Source organism: Zophobas morio, unplaced genomic scaffold (genome assembly GCF_036711695.1).
Source record: "Zophobas morio isolate AGI-343-1 ecotype UQ-CSIRO unplaced genomic scaffold, CSIRO_AGI_Zmor_V1 ptg000044l, whole genome shotgun sequence".
Lineage (NCBI taxonomy): Eukaryota > Metazoa > Arthropoda > Insecta > Coleoptera > Tenebrionidae > Zophobas > Zophobas morio.
The window spans coordinates 8,550,630-8,573,240 of NW_026972149.1; the positions used below are offsets into that span (position 1 = coordinate 8,550,630).

Consider the following 22,611-nt stretch of genomic DNA (forward strand, 5'->3'; position numbering starts at 1 on the left):
GAACATGTTTAGTCGGATTCAAGCATTGTGGGTAAACGGCAGTGTGGTAGGAATTCAATAAAAGGCCGGTTAATTCTACATTTTGTATATTTTTTTCATACACTGAAAGGATATTAAATAAATTTGAAGTCTTATAAACAACGAAATTAATAATAATAATTGATACAATTTAATTCCTATTCACAACAAAATATCGAAAATAGCTCAAGTCATAATTTCAGTGCAGTATAAGAAAACAATAAATAAGAATTACAATAACAGTTATAACACAACCTAAGTTAACAGAGTATTGAATATATTACTGTTTTGTTACAAATATAGTGAATATACCTACTAGAATAGGCTCCTAACAACGCTACTAAATTTTTAACCCTTTTCCTTATAAACATTACAAATAAATGATTTTATCAAAAATGATGTAATGAAAAATTTGGCACCTATGTCATAACAATCTATTGAAAAGATAACGTCAACGTAAAATTCAACGTGTCCAAACATGACAAATCTCGCAAACACGTTGAATTTTAGGTAATAATATATATTACAATGATCAACATATAGTACAGATGTATAAATACATAACATGATCTTCGCAGCTATTTACAATTTAAATACTCTTATTTACATCATACGCAACTGAACTTGATGCCATCATCACTGGAATAACAATTATGGCAGTGTAACTTTTGGTTCCGGACCCGCACGTCGGTCCCCATTCTTCCGTCACCGAGCTGCATATGGCAAACGCAACAAATAAAGCATTCCATGTGGTAGAAAAGACACAAACTTTCGATTATCATCGCCGCCCCTCGCCCTGAAAGCGCGCGAATTTTTAATCCACCCCAAAAATCACAAACAACACGTACCAAGTTCCTTATTACAATTAGAACACTTCTTCTTCCCGCTCACGCTCAACCTTCGATCTTGCGCATCTTCCATGGCAATGGGTGGCGGATAAGGCATCGGTAAGGCGTGACCCATCGTCTGGTTATGACTCAAGTATGGCTGCATTCCGTCCTTACTCGGACTCGTCTCGGACCTACACACACCATGAAAAAATCGCAAACCGCAAGGTCAAAAACGTACCTCCTAATCGCCTGACTTCGATCGGTTACGTCAGCCCTGTTCTGGGCCCTTTGGGTCAAGGTCTGTATCACCGCATCTGGCAAGTGTTTCTCCTGTCGAGGTTGTTGCCAAGTCCTGTTGCTAGGTGGGTTCTTCTGCTCGCTCAACCTCCGCAATTCGGCCTCCTAAATCGCGATTTTAGTTTCAGTAGCTACGCTGTCACGATTTTTCACTTACTTGGATTAGCCAATGCTGCTTCGTGTTTTTCTCCACGTTTTGCCTCGGTTGAATCCAGTTGTCCACCGGCAGGTGTCTATTTTTCGGGACAGCACTCAGTGCTTGCAGACTGTGCCTGGAAAGTTGCCTCGGTTTACCATTTGTGATCGGTACACCGTCCGTCAAGGCAGGATTCATCATCAGATACCTATCCCTTTGTTCTTTGCTCATGGGTCTGATGGGTTTCCCGGGCATGATGGGTTGCTTCTTCACGGTAGGAGGGCTCTTAAACGCAGACCTTTGTATGTCGGGCATTGATTTACGGTGGTCGTTCTCCGGTACCGATTTGTGATATTCGGGTACCGACTTATACCCATGTTGTATATCCGGCATTGATTTGCGGTACTGAACATCTAATTCCGGGACGGGTCTATAGACGCTATAGGCATTTGGTACATCTGGGAGGGATTTACGGTACTCGAGAGGTACATGCTGAAGTTCAGGCATCGATTTTCTATAGCCGACACCGTCGTGGTACGGCGAATACATATCGTCGAAGATGTTTTCAGACGAATGACGATTATTCTGTAGACGAGCCTTAGCCCGACTTTCCTGGAATAGCATGTTCTCGTGTTGCCTCTTGAGTTCCTCTCTTTCTAACTGGCGAAGTTCGTGTTCGACTTTCAACACTTCAGAGTCTTGGTCGTCTAGGTAGCTGGAAGGTTCCTGAAACCACACGTACAACTAATAGTTGGCAACACGAACACGTTATTATCCCCGCAGCAAATTGTAAACGCGTTTCAGCAGCTACGCTGTCTTCTTTGAGTGGGGGTAATAACGTGTTCGTGCTGCTGCAGCGGACGATCGTTCTAGATTTTTTAAAGTGGAGACGTTTCTGGAGAAACTAAACGAGAAATGAACATACCTTTGGAAAGTAAGGGTTATTAAAGCTTTCGCTCCCCAAATAGGGTTCATTCAGTAAGGTATTTTGGTTGTTCCTCAGGATGACCTGATTCGGTTTCTCGTTAGGCCCTAAGTATTCTACAATATCGCGCGACTTCTCTTCCTTCTCCACCATTTCAATGATTTCGCGTTCTTTTTTCGTAATTTCGTCTTCTTCAGAAGTAATACTGTTCGTTTGCTGCGTGCGAACTCCGGTTTATTCGAAAGGTAGATTTTTATTTGGGTCTCACTTACCTCACTGTCGTGCCTTTCGGGACTCGGTGTGTTGGAATCTCCAATACTGCTGCACCACGTGTCACTCGACAAGCGCCCTCTATCTATATCTAGACCCGAATCGTGGCTTTCAACTTTACTCAACATCCCTATCCGGTGTTCCTCTTGAGTTTTCTTGTACAGAGACTTCTCCAACTTCGATTCCTTCTGAAGAAACGAAGTGATGTCGGGGGGTTTGTCCACCCCTATCTCTGGGTAGATCTGGTCGTCCGTCGGTTCGTCCAAACCGAGAAAACTCGACCGCTTGATGTGCATTTCTCGCTTGATTCGCTTAGTAGAGTTGACCCGTTTCATTTCTGGTTCTATGGTCTCTATGGTTTCTTCGTCGACGGGTGGTGGTGGGGGCGGTTTGACTTTCGGTGGTTCGATCATACTCGGTGGTGCAAGAATATCATTCGTAATAAGCTCAATCGGGTTAGTTCTAGTTTCGTAATTGACGTTTTCGTAGATTTGTTCTTTCTGTTCAGGCTCTTCCGGTTTGCAGGGGACGTTCTTTTCGGCGAATAAATTTTCAGAGGAATCTCTTTGTAAAGCTTGTAGTAAAGTGATCGTGCACTCAACGATGTGTTTTTTGTCAAAATCAACGGGTTCGTTTTTGTCGCCTATGGCAAGTTCAGTGCTGGTCACATAGTTGATTTGGTCTTCATTCTTCGGCATTTCATCAAATTCGTTACGTTCCTGTATTGTCAATTTTTCGATGCAGTTAGGGATTGTCGTGGAGGCTAATTCTGGATCTTCGGCAGGTTCATCGGCTTGGCTGACAGAGCAAGACACATCCGCCGTGTGGATGCCGCTGTCTTCGCGATCTGAGGAGATCGTCATCAGTTCGGTTGACGACGTCGAAGGAGGATAATTCGGGTTGACGCAGTAATCGTCGATAGCGTTTCCCGATTTGCCGTACATCAAAGTGTCCAGATCGCGACTGAACGTTTTCAGATTGTCCATGTAGAGCTCAGTTTCGGGACTAGAACATCTCTCAATCGCTACTTCTTTCTTCTTCCATTCAGCGTCTTTAACTTCGCCGGTTTTGTCAACAAGGTAGCTGCTGATTTTCGCAGGTTTGGGTTTGTTGTTGTTCCTCGAGTCGTCGTTTTGTTTCAAGTTGTGCAACCTTTGTTTGACGGTTTGTAGATCACTCTTATCGGTAGTGAGCGGCTGGTCAGTGCACTTCTCTAAACTCTGCAATCTTTGTTTGATGCTTTGCGAGTTGACAAAATCCTCCGATAACCTCCGCGTAGTCGGTGACTCATAGTTGTTTATTTCTATCGATTTCTCCGATTCGAATAACTCCTTCCTTTTGAAGATCTCTCCTTTTGGTAACGCGGTCTGAGCCTCTGAGTATTCTTTGCTCTTGGCGTGGTCTTGGTTCTTGGTAAAAATCGATTCGTCTGAAAAAATTCTCGAACGGATTCGCGTCCGATAATCTTGTATCGCTCCTTCGTACGTGTATTGTTCGGCGTGGTCCGACTTTGTCTCGTTTTGTTTGGTTGTTGTGTATAAAATTGACTGTTTGATCACATTATTTGAACTCGGTCTGTCTCGTTTACTGTTAGTTTCATCTTCACTTTGACTTTGGTTTGAAGCACTTGAATTGTCTTTGTTACATGGCGATTCGAAAGAACGGCTTTCTTTCTCATCCTAAACGCAACTAGTTAAGTCTTGTTTCGAATAATACACTAATACCTACTAAAATACTGCAACTATCGTCAGTATCCACATCTTTGATGCTGTTAGTTTTCGAACTACTACTTCCAATGCCGTAATCGCTTAAGTCATTGGAGTCGTCGTCATATATTGGTATGTTGAACTTGTGGCGGCCTCTACTTCTGGAAACAAAAAACAAGGAAATTATCGTGAGGTAATTAATCGAGAAACTAAAACGAGTACCTGTCTTCCATCATTTCATTAAAAGTTTTACTTTTCTTTCTGTGTCTTTCTTGCTCTACTTGTTCCATTTTCTTCACTTCGACCACGCGCTCGATTATGTGTTCTTGGCGTTTTCGTCGGCAACTCTTCCAGTTGTCTAAATTCTAAACAAAATTTTTTAAGACTAATTTTCGAAAAACAAAGACGGTTGCTTACTTGTTGCCAATCTTCGGCCTCCTCCCTCACCTCCTTTCGCTCCTTTTTAATTTCTTCGACTTTTTTGATTTGTTCGTGGGCTTTCTGAAAAAGCGGACACGGTGCTACTTTGACGAATTGTAAAGGGTTTGTTGCTGGTTTCGGAGGAGGGGGTTTCGTTATTCGACATTTCGTTGGTATATACTCTGTGTTGGAATTCTGCGTAAACAGAAGTCGAATTAATAAAACCCGCCGAACACACGAAGTGTTGAGTGTGGTTAGTAAACATCTACGAAAATAGAAGCAAGGCGTGTTTACCTATATAGAAGGAGCCAAAATTTGGTTTGTCGCGATAAAAGAAACAATAGGTCAAGAATTTTTTAAAGACGTTTGTTGGACAAAGGCCAGAGAAATCCATCAAGCGATAATCAAGCTTGTCGCCTTTGACAAGTTAATTGGTTGACTTGACACGATTTACATAAAGGGCGCGACACAAGACGAGAACAATACAATGAAAATAATTTTTAAAATCCTCACCAGTCGTTCGGGGTTTTCACACTCGTAATCGTTGTTGTTATCCATTTTTTTCAACAATTACAATTTCATGCTTTTTTAATTACTCGCTATAACAAAGGAAATGAGCATTAGTATTAAAACTCACAGTTATACAATCAAAAATATAATATTTCCGAGACAATACTGGACGAAACAATATCACCTAACGCACATGTCTACATGCAACAGGACTTGTCCATTGTTGCGAACTATAGCTTGTAATTTCTACCTCCGTTCGAATACGGTATTTTCCAAGCCGCAACTTTCCTTCATTCAATTATGGATGTATTCGATCAATGCTGACACCCATTACAAGAATTTTCAACATTTTCAGACCGCATTCTTAACACTTTTTAACCACCGCCTCATACGGTTAACTTTTTCAAACTCGAACCCCCCACCAGAGGGCGCCACCTAAACATGCAAATCACGCGGATGATGCGACGTTATTTTTACACCGCGATTAAAAAACCCCGCAACACTCCCAACCTTGCAACTGATAGCAGGAAAATTGATCTTGGAAAAACAATGTTTTTCGTTTCGAAATACTGTTATTCATCGCAATTAGAACCGTGAGAAAAAACGCAACAACAATTGCTGAATAGCGCGTTTACAATCATAATAAAATTATGCAGGTATGAAAAAATGGCAACGTTATCTTTCGAGGCTGGAAGATGTAAAGCAGACGCTGGATATCTATATCTGCACACCACTTGATTTCCATTTCCATAAATAAAAACTGAGACGTTGCAAGTCTGTTTCGTACATAAAGGAAACGTACTTAAGTAGGGTCGCACATTCCATAGGAAACGAGTGTAAAGGAAACGGTTTTCTCTTGCGTTTTTGTGAAATCTTAACACTTGGCGGACTCTTGTTTCCGACCGTTCTTGCAAAAATTGAAACTGAAAGTGGTACGTTAGACTAATTGCGAAATAAAATTAAAACGTTTAGTGGAAGAAAGACTGACTTATTAGCATATATGGTATAATTAGCCATATTGGCAATTAAAATATATAGGATTTTCAATCGATCAAGAAAAAACTTTTAATTGGATCAAAAATCCTTGAAGATTAATCTCCTTATGTCCCATTATAATAAATAACCCAACCCTGAATTAATTGATCTCCTTATCAAAATACGAACGATAGCAGTCTTCCACTCCGCATCATATTGATCATTAAAATCTGACAATGTCAAAAATTCAACGGTACTCCTACGAAAAAAACGAATAAATTAACATCGAAACATTAATTAATAATACCTTCCAAGCGCAAAATTGAAAACCTTTGAACTTAGCAACATTTTACTTCAGAAAATACGCAGATCGGAATCAAATCTCCAGTGGGCGGTTGTTTAATAGCAACGCAAGGACAGTAAGCTACAATACTGTGTATTGAAAAAACCCAACACTTTCATTTGGAATTTTCGCCAAAAAAAAAAACGTCGAAATCCTTGAAATGCCACAAACAAAACGGTTGTTGTTTTTTCCGTTTTATTAATAAAAATATATCATTAAAATTTCTGGCGTTTTCGGTTACCAAATATTAAGTATCTGCCCACAGTCTACATATTTGGCGTTCGAATTTGCTTCTTTCCTTCTCTCTAGGAAAATATCCGCTGATCTCCTAATTGGATATGCCTACATGAAAAAATCATAGTTTTATTAGTAAAACTAAAACGACTTCTGGGAATTTCATTACTTGGGTGTGATTTTGGTTTTGATAAATCAACTACGATAAAGTCGCCTCTGCTAATACAAGCTTGATAATCTGCTTAGCAACTGGCTAACAAAAGTCAAATTTAACTAACTTTGAAGCGAAACCTAACCTAAGTTTTAGTCCGACAGGTGACAAAAAATTGAACAAACGACACGATATTTACGGATATTTACTCAATATGTCTTCGCTGACAAGCCGGAATGAGTAGTCGTTGAAAAGGTAGTCTGTTTAGTGTTTAGTGACATGTTGAAAAGCGGGAACCAGATCATCCAAATTCGTTTCTCTGAATAAAATGTCACTTTTAAATGAGACCGCTGTCGTCGTCGTCGTCTTCATTGTCTAATAAAATCACAACAGACAGACGGAAACGGGACTTATTTTTCGTCTTGAAATTACCCACTCGCCAAATGGACTCTATTCCCCATCAAGAAATAAGAATACAGTAAAACCTCTCTCGGACTCTAAAACTATTTCCGTAGACCCAAATGTACAGGAAATACGACATAAACTGGAACGAGACGAGGACGTCGAATTTCGAATAAGGTCGATAATTTGCAACAGGATTACCTCTTCAAACAAACAGATCTAGCTTTAAACCATCACTGCAGATAACAGCGAAAAAATCCCACAGTTTGTTTCAGCTTGTTTGTCTACAAAGTTTCAACAATTGTTTGTACATGATAACAAACAATGATTAATAATCTTTTTTTTCCATGATTTTTTTAAGCTTCGCTTATTCTAAAATACCTTACGTATTTTAGGTCAGTTTAGTGGTCGTAAACCGACACAGCATAACCTAACTATGTGCAATTATTAAATTTAATTAAGTTACACTCGTGATTGTTTGCCCGAAAATTTTAAAAACACTCTAAACAATGATCTCAATGGGTGCAACGACTCTTAAAAGTTGTGAAGTTGTATCACCACTCATAGATATAAAATAAGTGGTTAAAAATGGCATCCGTTGTGTAACCAGGACAGTGTTATAGTATCTAACAATCGTTATTTTGTAACATCATAGATTAGCGTGCTATTTAGTATGATAATTGATAAGTAAATAGGCGATCATTTATTTATGAGCATATTTTGCCATGCGTGTGCGACAAGCAGGTGACATAAATTTTTTCGCAAAACCAAGTGAAAATTTTTCACAGGGAAGTAATAAATCATCTAAATCCTGCAACCATGCGTGAAAAATGTGTATTTCTTGCATAACAATCTACCTATTTTACGTCAATTAGAAAGATCATTAATATTATAATTAGAAAGTGCAGCAGTGTTTGATTAAGTGTTAGGTAGTTCAAATGCAAATGTAACTGGCGCAATCTTATTTTAACAACCACAATAAATAACATAATTACATAATTTGTGTAAGTAAATATCACAGATCGTTTAGATCGTCGATACCTTATTCAAACAACTTCTGTATAGTAGAGGTGTCAAATGTCGATATTCCCCGACTACCGAAATAAAAACCCACCTCTATAGCAATAAATCGTGTGTATATGTGTGCAACTAGATAAATTAGCCGTCTTATCTAAAAGGTAACGATCGGTGTAATTGCAGTGTATCTAATAGTACTAAAAATAGAGGTACGTTCGTGCCAAACGACCGAACTAACAAGACGAGTATAAGGCCGATCTTGATTTGGTCGACATATAGGCACATAGGCATACCTTTACTCGCGCTGTGTCGCGGTATAAATATACTACGGGCAAGTACGCGTACTCGCCAGGAATTTAAACCATCTCTGTAATAGAGATGAATACGTGACGCAACGTGCAAATATGCATATCTTTTTTTTGACATTGCACTTTCAGATCGACCGTCCCACCTCCACCGTACCATACCAAGCGTTTACCCAAAATAGCGGAACCGGTTCCGGACGAATTTATCGACAGATAATTAAAGACCGATCGTTATGCAACGTAGTTTATACGCACGTGACGATAAGGCCCAAAACCGCGTCACACACAAGCGGCCGGCCCTTCATAGGATCGCGTAACTATGCAGCTATGTGAATTTATTTCAAAATTTAAAACCGTTAGAACGAAACGAAGCAAGAATACAATTATCAGCGTCGGGTATTTTCGGTAGTGCCGCCTCGACCTAAATGAAAATCTCTTGTTCCGCCACTGAAGCTCAGAAGAGTGTAACATTTAAAAGGCGTTAGTAAAATAATCTGATTTCGATGTCGCAACGCGAACTTTCACTACCGGTCTGCACCTCTAGGTGCATTCGCGAATCTTTTGTCTGCTCGTCTAACCGTTATTCAACGCGTTTCTAACTTTTTCACGTGTAATTTTACGAAGTATGGACCATAAAAACCGCAGCGGAAGCATTGTGCAATGGCTAGAAACCCAAAGGACAAATAATTGGTTACCAATTAGCGCACCGAAACATTTCTCCGTTTTTACGTTTCTGACATATGTAGAGGTCACGTGATTGATAGTGCGGCTTTGGGGCACACAGATTGTGATGTGTTTTGTTTTTATGGACTTCTCGTGCCGCATCGCGCGCTTATGTAACAGTACTTTGGCCACTGTTATGTTCTCCGACTTACGGTCGGACATTATTTTAGCGGTCCTGCTCTAACGCCAATTACTGTAATTATGAAACAGTTCCACGAAAAACACAAAAATCACATTTTCACTCCTAGAGGTCAGAAAAGTTGAAACGCGACCCCGTAATTTCTCAATCATCGTCATTTAAGGTTATTACAGACGCCACCACCGAGAAATTCCGTACGTGTTTTTGCTGCTCGCAGTTTTATGGATTCGGGCTACCGTTCGGAATATAATCCGCGACGAAATGACAGGAAATCGCTCTTTCGTTTGTTCGGATTTCCGCAATATTCACTGAGCTGTGAACTAATACGTTACAGATGACTTTCAAAACACAACATGCCAGAGTCATTATTGCAACGTTTCACAAGCCGACCATGATTCATGCAACATTCGTTGAATTTATTAATCGGTGAGGTTAACCTGCTCGTCCTCCGGAGCAAATGTCATTTTTATTATGTAAAGTGCGTTAACTTATATACGTATTTATGATTGTGTACTGAGTTTATTGCACATTATGTTGTTTGCGTGTCGGGGGCGGCGATAACGAAAGAACTATTTGAAAATTAATTAACTTGTTATCGAGATTAACAACAAACGAAATCGGTTATTTAATTGATACTTACGGTACGATTTTGCCACATAACATTATCGTTAACGTTAATTGGTTTTATACACATGCATTTATAATTGTGTAAATACGCATCGCATTTACAATGCATTGTTGAATCAACATACCGATAAATTTGTTTATTAAAGCTTAACAAATTGAGACAATGGAATGCAGTGACAATGTTTTTTTGCGCTTTCTAAAGTGGTTTTTCTCGGTTTCTAATAAACCGTAGTGAGAGTTTAAAGAAATTGTTTAAATTACGTTGGCCACACTGTCCACCGCTATTAAATTTTCAATTACGGTTTTTTACGTCACCGGAGCAATTCGACACATTTTAAATTGAGCGTCGTTTTTTCCGAATCAATCAATCTCAAATTACTTCAAAAAGTTAATACAGTCGAACTTCTTCACACACACAATTAGGTCACGAAGATACTTTTTTTTAGCAAAACATAAATATTTCGCCGGTAACGGTGTATACAAGAAGTATATTGCAGTAGAATCGAAAGTAGATCACTATTTTGTCGTCTTCGATTATTTCCGACACTTTTTTGTTGTGTTACGTGAAGTGGCATTACATAAAGATAAGACAGATAAGTATGTATTGAAAATTCTAACACGTTCGCGTTGCGGCGGTTCGACTGTACACTTTTCGACAAATAAGTGTCGTTAACCTTCGTTATTATTACCGATTTGGTTGCAACTTTTATTGCCACTTAATCGTGATAAACAAACAAAGCTACCGAACATAATTATCTTTCAAAATACACAATCTACTCAAGCCCTCGGTCGGCGTCGTGTTAATTTAACTGATGATTTCTCTTCCACTTGAAATGTTATTTCAAGTACTGCTTTGACCTCTTGTCGACCGGTGCTGCACCACCCATATTTTCGCGGATAACCTTGAGATGATTGAAAAATGTAACACCAAATATGCAAATTATAGAGTGGTAAGAAATCCATGAATAATGAACATAAAAGGTGTGTCATATGCAGATGATTAACGCGACCATTTTAACTTTCCTTTGTAAACATCAGATCGGCTATGGAAATTGTACAAAATCGGATAGGCAACAATATGGCGTCTGGCTTTTCGATGAAATTACAAACGACTGCGTTAATTGGACGATTAAGAGAACTGTGAGATATAAGACGTCTACGAACGGCATCGAAGGTAGGCAGAGCCGCGAAGACACGAAGGCAATAAGGCATAACCGTAGTTTAGCTAGATCAAGAAACTACATAACCTCTCAAGGTCGCATTCCACATACCTGCGGAATTCATGATGAATGTAATTATAGGACCCCGAGCAGGTAAAAACCAGCGCATCAAAACACTGCTAGCCCTTAAAGCAACAAATCCGACGATTACTACAACTATCATCGCTCCCATTATTACTATTATTTGACAAAAAAAAAAAAATCACGAATGACTCAGACCGTATCTGTATTATTGTATCTATTGTCTATTCATGGATCTTTAAATCCGGCTAAAATAGAACAAGACCTCTACTCATAAAAAACAGAGACGGGAGTATTGTTTATTTGTAACATGAAGTGTCAGTTAAGTCATGTATGTACTGGTGGGTGTCACATGCAGCAGACAACTCTAGGAAGTGGTTACGACTACGAGATAGGTTATGGTATTTTTTGTCCTAGAATAACTCAACTGGATGTTATTTCATATCCTCAAACCGGATTACTTTTTTGTTAACTTGAACTAAAGAGATTATTTTCAAACCACTTCTGATGCTCGCTGCGATGTGACGGAGAGGGAATTTTTCTAATGTCTTTGTCTCCGCGAGCAGAAAATCAGGGACGAGAAATTTCGCATTAGTGGTTATTTCAACCATCTTCCAGACTCGTCTTGTACATGTATACTTAATAGACCATTACCAATTAGCTCGTTTACATCTATACCGTTGCAGATTTCACAACACACTGATGCTCTACTTGTACCATATTTTTAAGTTTAAATAAACACTACCGATATGTGACTGAATCTTGATTTCCTTGTCATTAAAATTTGAGAAAGTAAAAACTGGCCAACTATGCTCAAGGTCGATAACAGACAAAATCGATAACAAAACGTATCAGTTACAACAAACAAATAATTATTAAGCAAAAATGTGACATGTTACTCTTGATCGCAAAACTTCCACGTTGGTTATAATAAAATTAACTAAAATAGCGTTATGATGGATTATTTTCGACAAGTGTTTTTGAAGCCACCTTATCGATTGACTTTTCGTGTTCTAAAGATAAGTGTAAAGTAGACGACACCCTTTGTTACGATCCCCTTGAGTATTATATTTTGAATTAATGAGTTAACAGTCGTATGAATTTCGAATCGTATATAATTAGTCGAATTTGGTGCTTGCACCTGCTATAATTGACCATGCTTGCAATTAAAAACCGACTGACAAATATCTAGAGCAACAAAGTTAGTGGTTTGGAGCGTATGTTTAAGTGTCAACACAGTTTCCGTTCTTTGTGTGCTTTGCCGTAATTGCATTAAATATGTAAACATGATTCATATTCATATGAGACAGAACAGTAAAAAATAGTTCGGGATAACTGGCGTATTTCAACCGATAAAATTCTAGCCCGTTAAAGCCGGTTATTAAAAGTGTGAAAGGAACCCAGGCGTGACAATTCTGTAAATAAGTAATTTTTAATGCAGACACAACATGTTTTAAGTGCGAATAATACGGAAATAACACGTGAAAAAAGCATCAGTCAAACGAAAATAACCAAGGTTATTATTACAGTTGCATTTATTCGGGAAACACAGTCGATTTACAAAGAAAAAGCACAATGAATCAGAGATCCAAAAAAAGACATGAAGGATGGTCCATTGAAAATTAACCCGTATGTTTTCCAAGTCATGTGTATTATTAGACGGACTATTCTAAATCTAAGCCATTAAACATTGCAAAAAACGAATACAGCGAACAACGGCGTTTCCTGTTTGTGTTTTAAGACGGCCATTCAAAAAGAGCCTAATTTATACAATGGAACGCTTGTTTCTAATTACGTTAATTTAAGCGAATTTGTGTACTTACGTAGAGTAACGGTAGCGCGTTAGAACGAAATTTAAGTATCAATAAGAATTTTACTTACTCGTATAATAGGATAGGTTCCGTTATTTAAAACTGATGGTATTTTCGCGAAATTACGCTACGATGTCGTAAATCAGGGGCCTCTGATCAACAATCTGTTAAATGACATGTGGTTCTGAGAAGGTGACATTATTATTTGGATAACGAAAACTAGAATGCAGAATCTTGCGAAACTGTCATTGATAAAATCTCCGTATTAAGATAGGAATTATCGAATTAATCTTGAAGGAATTCCGATAAGAAAAGTATGCGATGAGCAGTTGCACAAATCAACAAAGTACTAAAAATAGCTACGTAAAGAAGAATGATAAAAAACTGAGAACTGGAACAAACATATGCATGAAGAAAGCTTGTAGTAGTACGACGTTGGAGCCTCATGCGGCCAACTCCGGGTAAAACATCAACTTTATTTTTATTATGTAGTGATTTAAATTCCGACAATTTTTATGAAAAAAGTTGTTCTACGCAGGTACGCTAAGTCGTTTGGATTTTTTCATCTCGGCATATCTTTAATCTGGTTTTCGAAAATAAAAATCCTTCGCGTTGAAACGCGCCTATGACACATTCCCCATTAATATTGATGAGAACAATTCGGCGATCGGTGTTTGTTTATAAATTCGAAACACAGACATTATTGCGTGTGTTTATTTGAAAGTGCGAAAATATTCGCACGGAATACAAAAACAAAACAATACCAACATTCAGAATTAACATGGCACTGGGAAGGTTAAAAAATTCTATTCATGTTCCTTCACATTTTTTTCTACACGGTTTTGAACAGACACTCTCGGCAATTTACCGACTTTCTATTTCCCAAGAAAAGTGAAATTCTTCGCCGATTTTAAAGTGCATCGAATATGCCGCATCTAAGCCACACCCGTGTTAATTAGACCAAAACACTTATACGACAGTACCGCGACGATAAAACCGTAAAAACGGAACTGCAATTTTATTTTAAGGTTATTCCAGGTTTGCTTGGCCTAGTTTCACGATTCGCTTCGCCTATTCTCTGATCATTTTCCGGAAATTAAGTATCGCTATCAGTCGCCGATTTGAGATAAGCTTGGGAAGATTGATTGACTGGAGATACCGCGCAAAAACAACAATTTTTTAGATTTCATGTGGTAAATCACGTATAAACAAACGCTTCTGTTCGACAAAATAAGAATAACTTGTCGATCCTCTTGAGGTAAAGAGAGAACATTGAACCCTCGCATTCTGAAAGAACGCTGTCGTCTTTAGATTATTATTGTAATTCAAACTATTTACAATTGTACTAATCGCTCATTTTACCGACAGGCTACATGCCTGCAAAGAAACAACCGACAATTTATAAGAGATGTACACACGCTCGACAGCTACTTATTATTTGTCCGGGTATTTGGGTCATTCTACCACCCACGAAAACAAAACCGAAATTTGTTTTGATGCTCGATTAGGAAGCGCAGAGGTGACAAACATGCGACACCGAAAAACGACGGAGTTGAGGGACACATGCCCCGAGATATATTATTGTGCCCCCCAACTGCCACAATTTAATCCGACTGTAAGCCAATGTCGTTTATAAATAACAGAAAAAATAAAGGAGCGAGACGAGATCCTTGTGAGACTACTGTGACTCTTAAAACAATTATGTCAAAAATAAAACCGAGATAACTGGCGACTTGTATCCGTTATACCACGAAATATCCAGATTAAAAAAAACAATTGGTAATTCATACTATGTTTAGTTCAAAGCCATGATGTAATCGACCGCCTTCGAACATCTATTTTAGACGACAATTACCGTCTTTATTCATACTTGAAACGATTACAATTTTCAAACGAGTTGTGTACATATGGTCAATGCAACTCAAATTACGTTTTGTGCATATGACAGCCATATCACCCGGGAAATTGTGCAAATAATGACCGAAATCTGTTCCCTTGTTAATATTATACAGGTTTGTCAGACGAAAGGCCCAATTCCGAATCAAACCTGTTAAAATTTAAAGGTTGTTAAAAAATAAACAGCCAATCAGATTTACGAATTTAACTCGTTACTATGGAAATTTGCAATTTAACACCCTTTAAATTTAACAACTTTGATTCAGAATTGCCCCTGAAAACTGTTAAAAATACTGTTTGCAAGTCGTAGATACATTCGGCAATGAGTTGCCATTTACGTGTAAAAGATCAGCTTATTCCGATTTAAACCCAACAAAATGTCACATTATTGACAAAACTAAAAATAATTAGTAACCTCGATTTTACTTATTTTTAGTTGTTTTTCTGCCACAACTCGGGTGTCGTTATCTTTACAATGTTTTTTAAACATTACGCCTATAGAGCATTATGAATGTCGCAGGTGCTTAGCAACGAAACTTTTTATCAAATGCAGCCTACTTGACCTTTCCGGCTCACTAGGGCTGGCCATTTAAGGGGGGCGTTTCGCCCATATGGGCCGCTTTGTACACTCGATAAATAAATCATTTTTCCAAGCTCAAGGTCATCTTTAAATTGCCTAAAAATCTGGCTGACCTTCAAGTGGCTGCACTGATTGCCCTTTAAATTCGGCGATTACGTCGCGATGCAATTCGACCAGATGGTGGATTTCGCCACAGATGGTTTTTCTCTTTTTGGGGAAATTCGTTCGGTTTGCAAAAATGTGAACAGGTTTTTGAAATTCCGATTGTTTATGTAATGTCCCAGATAGACTCGTTCGTTAATTAGTTTGGCCGCGGGGTTCGTGTGTTTAAAGGGAAAAACGGCACTCTGGCTTTTTGCCGGGTTAATGGACACTTTCCATTCCTCGGTGTGAATAATTTTAAATAATTTATGTTTATTGGCGAATTTGTTCCGAATTAGTGGAAGTGATCGGAGGGAGAATCGGTCATAAATTAAAGATTATCAATTAATTATGGGTGACCAAGAAACCTAAAATTTTAGTGAATGACGTTTATATCCCCTGGCAGTGGCTACATTTGTACGAATTGTTATTTTCATTGGCGTGACAATTGACACCTCGAGTGTTGCGATTTTTTTACAATGGATTTGTGTAATTTCTGTTTCCCAACAATGCCGTATTTGCCGACCTATTACAAAACGGACTCAATTTCCTGTATTTTGTTATTTCCCTGACATATTCTGCAGGAGTTAATCTAAAACGACCTTGGTCAGTTGCACGATTACGTATTAGTGCATACCTGAAGATTACCAATCATCAACATAAACTGTAAATGTCAGTAATTAACCACTCAATAAGTTAACAAAAAATCCGTAAACACGTCGTTATCTACGCATCTATGCATAACCAACGTGCTGTTAAAGAAGATAACTAAGAAATTTCATACCATTCCAGGTAAATCTCAGACAAATCCCTTTTGCTACCACTTTCACAACACAAAAATTTACTAATGATAATTTACAACTTAACACCTCACGCTGCCGATAACTAATCACCTTTCGAAGATAATGCAAATAAATACACACGAATTCCAAACACGAGTCAAAATAAATGTCCAACAGATCAACCCGCTACTCAACAACTCCATCAAAAGATCAACTGGATCGCTGGAGAATCAACCGCACATGCGCACCAACTTTCCCCACCGCTCCAATAATGTCAAAACCAAAACAGTCAAAAACAATTCTAGTGACAGACGGATACTCTTTACCGACGATATGTCAACAAATGATTTAAAAGGTGCTGAAAATTACACAATATACGCTGATAGTCATCTGTTGGCAAAAAAAATAAAATATGAGACAATTTCCCCCAATTTCGAAGACATATCGCCCATTCTGTCGAAACGAAAAAGATTGATGAAAAAATAATTTTCGACTTATTTAATTCTCCCCAGTTGTGCATTTGTATTTATATTATTTATTATATTTATACATTGGTGATACGTCGGTTGCCTAGTTGTATAACATTTTTATTATAAAACGAGCGACACTAACGTAACATTATTGTTTGTATAGGCAACCAACAATACTCATATTGTGATAACACATTATTAATATCTTGACTCATTCCGACATTTTCCACCAATATATTCGCTTGTTTGCTTGTCGACACTTTTGTAAGGCTATCGCCTACGTCTCTAAAGGCACGAAACCGCAAAAAATCCGAAATACGATATCAAACGCTAAAAAAATTTTCTGTTTTTGAATGAACACAATCCTGTGGCACGAACTGCGCATGTCAACACAATTGTAGTTTACTAGATCACGTGTGTAACGTCAAAACCTAACCTCAAACCCTTGTCCCCTTGTTATGATTCTGCAAAAATTCGTGCATGTTATTACCCGCAAGATCGCCAACCCATTCCCAATGTCGAAACGGCCGATTTCCGATTATAACGAGTTCCAAAAGATTATCGGTCAGGCGCAAAATATTGTCGCTTTAACCGGAGCCGGCGTTTCTGCAGAGTCGGGAATTCCGGTCTTTCGAGGGGCCGGAGGTTTATGGCGTACTCACAGAGCCACAGATTTAGCGACGCCAACCGCGTTCAAAGCCAACCCTGCCTTAGTTTGGGAGTTTTATCACTATCGTAGGGAAGTTGCCTTTAGTTGTCAGCCAAATAATGTAAGCGAAGAATGCATGTAAACCGAGTTACAAAGTCAGTGTTGTAGGCACATAAAGCCTTAGCCAAGTATGAGAAATTGTGCAAGGAACAGGGGCGTCAGTTTTGGGTTATTACACAGAACGTGGATGGTTTGCATAAAAGAGCTGGGTCTGAAAATATTCTAGAGTTGCATGGGTGTCTAGAGAAGGTTATTTGTACGAAGTGTAGACACATTGATGTGAATCGGGAGAGCCCCATTTGTGAGGCGTTGCGTGGGAGAGGGTCTGTTAATATTTACAATGTGATTAAATAACAATAATAATGTGTAGGGATCCGGCTAAAGCAGATGAGACTTTGCCTATAATTCCACTTAATGAACTTCCAAAATGTTCAAAATGTAAGGGATTAGTGAGGCCGTACATTGTCTGGTTTGGGGAAAATTTAGACCCTGATGTTCTTGACAAATCAAGTATTCTGTCTGTTATTAGTTGTTAGTGTTCTACTGATAGGTTTTAGGAGACTTGGTGGAGACTTGTGATTTATGTCTTGTTATTGGTACTTCGTCTGTTGTTTATCCAGCTGCCATGTTTGCACCCATGGTGGCTGAGAGAGGAAAACCCGTTGCTGAATTCAACTTAAATGAAGATCCTTTTGATGACGGATTTTGGTAATTAATATTTCTCTGGGTCACAAAAAACACTCGTTCTAAGAATGCGCCGTAATTTTTAAACTAACAATCTTATAATCTACCACTGAGCCATGGACTCATCTTGCTGGCGGTTTTGTGGAATAACACATATACTTCACTGAATAAGAGTTTTCTGTGACACAACATTGTAATTTTCAGTTTCCATTTCTCTGGTCCGTGTGGTACAACCCTTCCAAAGGCCCTTGGAGTCGACCTTCAGTGATCATTGATAGCGATAGGTGGTGACAGTGATAAAAATTGTAATTAGGAATTTTATTACATATGGAATAAAATTTGAGAACAACAACAAAATAAATACAATAAAATGAGATTAGAAGTGTAACATTTTTGGTTATTGTGTTGTCACATAACACGAAAAACGACCAAGTCGTAAGTTGTACATAAACAAATAAATAAAACCCGATACTTAATTATTTGTGTACATCGTCAGACATTGCACTAACAAATAAGTTGGTTTTATTATTTAGAAAAATAATTTATATGGAACCTATAGTTGGGCGTTATTGTCATCCACTTATTCGCTATCTGTGTGACAAAAATGGTGCAACTCTCCACCCAACCTAATTAAAGCTATGACGAAAACTGAATGAAGGCATTTGTATGGACAGAACATTTACAGTTAGGAATGTTCAAATTAAATATCCCAACTGAACAGGTGATGTTTGACCAGCATATCTCTCACGCCATCTTTTAGCGGCTGGTTGTTCGTCTCCTTTTTCACTGGAAGCTCCCAGTCAGGGTTCAGATTAAAAGACAACTGAGAGAGAATTCGCAAGTCGCACTTTATCTGCACCCAGCCTGGACTATACACGAACGACCACGGGTGGTACCTGGAACTTTTAATCAGGCAAAAACGGACGAGAAAGTCACACGTACCATTTCTGCACAACCTCACTACAAGAACAAAGCACTTCGAGCCATAAATGCAAAACTTGCTCGTTTAAACCCATACAAATCAACGAGCGCAACTTCACATCCATTTGAGCATGAGCGTTGTCGTGAGACAAATTAACAGCTTGGACACAACGATATAACAACTAAAAGTAATAGATAAATAAATAAAAACACAATAGAAAATAAATGCTTACCTCTTCTGGTGTTAACACTTTTCCGTCTTCATCTAGTCTATAAGTCTTACATAATACTAACCTACTATAAACTGAATTAAAGTCTTTTTCAACCTCTTTCGTTGCAGATTCTTCAATGAAGAGCCACGGGTGGCAAGGCCCTCCTAAAACGATAGTTTTTGCATTTGCCGTTAACTTTTACAACGACATCTACTACATAGAGCGATTGGTTAACATTTGACAACTGCACTATAATTCTGATTTAGACAAGGCGGCAAACACTAACTACACTTACACATTTAGCTGAACACGTCAACCAACACGTCAAACTAAATTGTGTCAATTCTACTTACCAAGGAAGTTTGGTCTTTTCATTCCATGTTCTAATACTTGTTTTATTACTGGGCACAAAGTGCCGCGTACGAGATCAGTTACAGTTTCTGAAATACTATCATCCCCTGCACTACTATACTGCTTGCTTCTTTCATCCAATAACGTTACAAATTTGGCTGGAAACCACCCTCTCAACCCATTAAGTTCCCCAATCCAACAATGTTCATCTTTCTGACTTATAATCGTAATAATGTCGTTTTTACGAAACCCAAGTTCATCGTCATCGTGTCTTTCAAAATCTACAACGGCAAGTTAAGTCGCGCATGCGCTCTGTATTAAACGTACCTAATAAAGCCTTCGCTCTCCTTTTTCGATTTTTCGAAACATTAATATAGTTATCGTGATCAGCCGCATGACTCTCCATTGAGTAATCAGCAACCAACGAAATCTCGGTGTTTAATTTAGGATCTACTTGAAGAAAATGTCGCGCAATCTGAAGAATGGCTTCCCTCAAATCGACTAAAATCTCCGTTTGTTTGATATTTTTGCACTTGATGTCGTCTTCGGTGTTTTCATTAAATAAAAGTAGTTGAATTACGGATTTATTCTTTTTGACTTGGCGTCTAAAAGGACTGATTATTTGTGAAGAAAAGTGACTTGAATTACCTTGCTAGATGCTGTTTAGGGAGATTTGGCGCCGCTTCAGGATTGCCAACCAAAGCACCTTGATCCGCCATCAAGTACGCTAAATGTCGTCTTCTGTAAGTTTCGATCATGACTTCGTTTAACGAGGTTGTTAGTTGATGAGAAACTTCAAACAACTTCTCTACGTCGTCAATATCGCCAGGGATGTCTGACAATGCGTTAAAAATTTGAGCAGAATTTTCGAGTTGTTTCAGCTGCGGTTCTCTCATCCTTAACATACTTAACGTTATTTGAAACAGAACTATGGAACCTTCGAAAAAGAATAGGTCCCAGATTCGTAACAATATTTTCATGTGAACGGCACTAGCAAACAACGTTAAAAACCAGTGCAGGGTGATTAGCGACAATTCTATATCATGATTTTTTAAAGTTTCATCAATGTCGGCAAGGTAGTTGGTTATTAGTGTGCGCAAAACTCTTTGGTCTGCTTGGATTCCTAAGATACACATTTTGTAACGATTTTTATTTTTATTCAAAAAAGTTAATTACCTAATAAAGTTGAGCTGTAGTAAGAGGCAGGTAAGAGATCTTCCACTATTGTCACCAAAATCCAAAACGCGTCTTCTTCCTCCAGGAGGAGAAGAAGAGACGCGGCGATAACGCCAGTTCCTTGACAATATCTGGAAAAAAGATGGAAATGTTTTTAATCAACTCTTCGACGGTATAATATGTAAGGACTCTATTCATTACGTCAGTTGTATGTTGGTACGACTGTTCGAGATCGACTCCAGTCGTCTCAAGCGATTTTAGGCATTATTACAACGGCCATAAGAATTAAAATTGTGTGAAACTAAGTACTTACCCTATGTCTGGATACAGCCACGCTATTCCTCGGAGTATCCTCCTCAATCTTGGTATACCAGTACTATTAATATGGCTAAAGCACGCATTGGTAGGCATTATGTGTAACAAGTCTTTTTCAATCTGCTTTGACGTCATCAAAGAATCGTTGCTCGACATTTTAACTATATCTTTATAACATAACTCAGATTGTTGTTTCTTTTCCATCCCCCCCGACATTCTCATCCACATTTGGGGTCTTAAGGAGTGCGGAATCCCAGCCCGCACCATTGAACGTAATTTATCAGTCCTCGGTAAGCGCACTTCAACTTTATCCCAAGTCAGATCTGAAACTTCCTTATTGTGGGAAAATTCTAAATGAGCAACCCAGTGGAGTCTATCTTGTGGGTCTTCCACAAACGGGATTCCTAGTAACTTATTGGAACTTTGTTCAGGGCCGTCTTCTTCATCAACGCGAAAGCCGAACTCGTCAAACCTGCGGTAATAATTTGAGTGTTGTTAAACAGTTTGTAGCTACCTGTACCTGTATTCAGGTTGGGAATTGGGGTCATCCGGGACTACAGTCAACTTCGCCATGATGTCCTGGGGCCACATGCTAGGTGTGAGGGCCGAAAAAGGCCCCCCGGGACTAGGAGTCAACAAATCGTTCATGTTTAAACCCTCAGCAAAGTTCTCAATGTAATAATCATCATCTACATCATCTTCTGATATGGCTAATTCAATTTCTCGTTTCTAAAAACAACTAATTATCGTCTGCGTTGCATAATTTGTTTGCTCACGTTGTGGTCTTCCTTTCCAACGTAACCCTCACGGTCTCGGTGACTAAATATGGATTTGGCAATATCCATTTTTGGATTTATTCAAATTCCGTAACACAACCAAAATTTCGTTCCAAACAGAATACTCAAAAATTTACGGGAAATATACAAAAATAAGTGGGCATTGTAGATAAGGAGAATTAATTCAAAAGAAATTAACACTCGTTAATTTATATTATGAACAACATATGGATAACAAACCTTGACGTTTGACATTTCTGTCATTTTTTTGGTTGCTGGTACGGCTACTGAGTTGTACAGATTTCTGCATTACTGACGGAACACCATAGGAGTGCGTTTGGCCCACATAATTCTTCAAGAAAAGTATTCAGATTGCATAAATTGTTGCTTTTTCGCTTCAGTTTACAATAATTTTACAAATGGAACACCTAACAATAGTTCAGACAAGTAGTAATGGCGTAAAACTGGCAATTGAGCAACGCGAAATTTCGACCAATCAGAGCAAAGCTTGTCTTAAC

At 38.5% G+C, this 22,611-nt stretch overlaps 3 protein-coding genes across 6 annotated transcripts; 1 reads left to right on the forward strand and 2 right to left on the reverse strand.

The window, feature by feature from the left end:
* Positions 1–69: 69 nt before the first annotated feature.
* Smash (smallish) lies at positions 70–16,701 on the reverse strand. 4 transcript variants are annotated; one of them, XM_064072048.1, is made up of 11 exons: positions 16,482–16,700; positions 5,116–5,201; positions 4,600–4,797; positions 4,405–4,547; positions 4,205–4,343; positions 2,479–4,155; positions 2,207–2,422; positions 1,303–2,007; positions 1,087–1,250; positions 867–1,039; positions 70–814 (listed from the first exon to the last, which is right to left on the reverse strand). In XM_064072048.1, exons 2-11 carry the CDS (start codon positions 5,158–5,160, stop codon positions 627–629), a joined length of 3,648 nt encoding a protein of 1,215 aa, XP_063928118.1. In that variant the 5' UTR covers positions 5,161–5,201; positions 16,482–16,700; the 3' UTR covers positions 70–626. The 4 variants fall into 4 exon arrangements, with proteins under 4 accessions (XP_063928118.1, XP_063928119.1, XP_063928121.1 ...); XM_064072049.1 differs by lacking the exon at positions 16,482–16,700 and adding an exon at positions 13,151–13,271; XM_064072051.1 differs by lacking the exon at positions 2,207–2,422 and having other exon boundaries at positions 16,482–16,701.
* A 640-nt stretch (positions 16,702–17,341) lies between these two features.
* Positions 17,342–18,718, forward strand: LOC135141255 (NAD-dependent protein deacylase-like). The gene is made up of 5 exons (XM_064072182.1): positions 17,342–17,719; positions 17,767–17,981; positions 18,029–18,168; positions 18,216–18,366; positions 18,547–18,718. The coding sequence occupies exons 1-5, from the start codon at positions 17,408–17,410 to the stop codon at positions 18,608–18,610; spliced, it is 882 nt and encodes a 293-aa protein (XP_063928252.1). The 5' UTR covers positions 17,342–17,407; the 3' UTR covers positions 18,611–18,718.
* LOC135141254 (small G protein signaling modulator 3 homolog) lies at positions 18,714–22,365 on the reverse strand. The gene is made up of 10 exons (XM_064072181.1): positions 22,094–22,365; positions 21,838–22,046; positions 21,316–21,789; positions 21,003–21,133; positions 20,475–20,949; positions 20,154–20,431; positions 19,829–20,107; positions 19,497–19,639; positions 19,285–19,445; positions 18,714–19,238 (listed from the first exon to the last, which is right to left on the reverse strand). The coding sequence occupies exons 1-10, from the start codon at positions 22,160–22,162 to the stop codon at positions 19,043–19,045; spliced, it is 2,415 nt and encodes an 804-aa protein (XP_063928251.1). The 5' UTR covers positions 22,163–22,365; the 3' UTR covers positions 18,714–19,042.
* Between the last annotated feature and the right edge of the window lie 246 nt (positions 22,366–22,611).

What these genes read in the sequence shown, in the direction of transcription:
- Smash (XM_064072048.1), bottom strand. Translation starts at nt 5,160, where the DNA reads ATGGATAACAACAACGATTACGAGTGTGAAAACCCCGAACGACTG. An exon ending in CGAAGTCAGGCGATTAGGAG is followed by an intron (nt 1,040 to 1,086) that starts GTACGTTTTTGA and finishes TGGTGTGTGTAG; the next exon opens with GTCCGAGACGAGTCCGAGTA. An exon ending in TAATTGTAATAAGGAACTTG is followed by an intron (nt 815 to 866) that starts GTACGTGTTGTT and finishes GCGCGCTTTCAG; the next exon opens with GGCGAGGGGCGGCGATGATA.
- LOC135141255 (XM_064072182.1), top strand. Translation starts at nt 17,408, where the DNA reads ATGATTCTGCAAAAATTCGTGCATGTTATTACCCGCAAGATCGCCAAC. An exon ending in TTAGTTGTCAGCCAAATAAT is followed by an intron (nt 17,720 to 17,766) that starts GTAAGCGAAGAA and finishes TCAGTGTTGTAG; the next exon opens with GCACATAAAGCCTTAGCCAA. An exon ending in GAGGCGTTGCGTGGGAGAGG is followed by an intron (nt 17,982 to 18,028) that starts GTCTGTTAATAT and finishes AATAATGTGTAG; the next exon opens with GGATCCGGCTAAAGCAGATG.
- LOC135141254 (XM_064072181.1), bottom strand. Translation starts at nt 22,162, where the DNA reads ATGGATATTGCCAAATCCATATTTAGTCACCGAGACCGTGAGGGTTAC. An exon ending in TGGCTGTATCCAGACATAGG is followed by an intron (nt 21,134 to 21,315) that starts GTAAGTACTTAG and finishes TCTTTTTTCCAG; the next exon opens with ATATTGTCAAGGAACTGGCG. An exon ending in GAGAGCGAAGGCTTTATTAG is followed by an intron (nt 20,108 to 20,153) that starts GTACGTTTAATA and finishes TTGCCGTTGTAG; the next exon opens with ATTTTGAAAGACACGATGAC.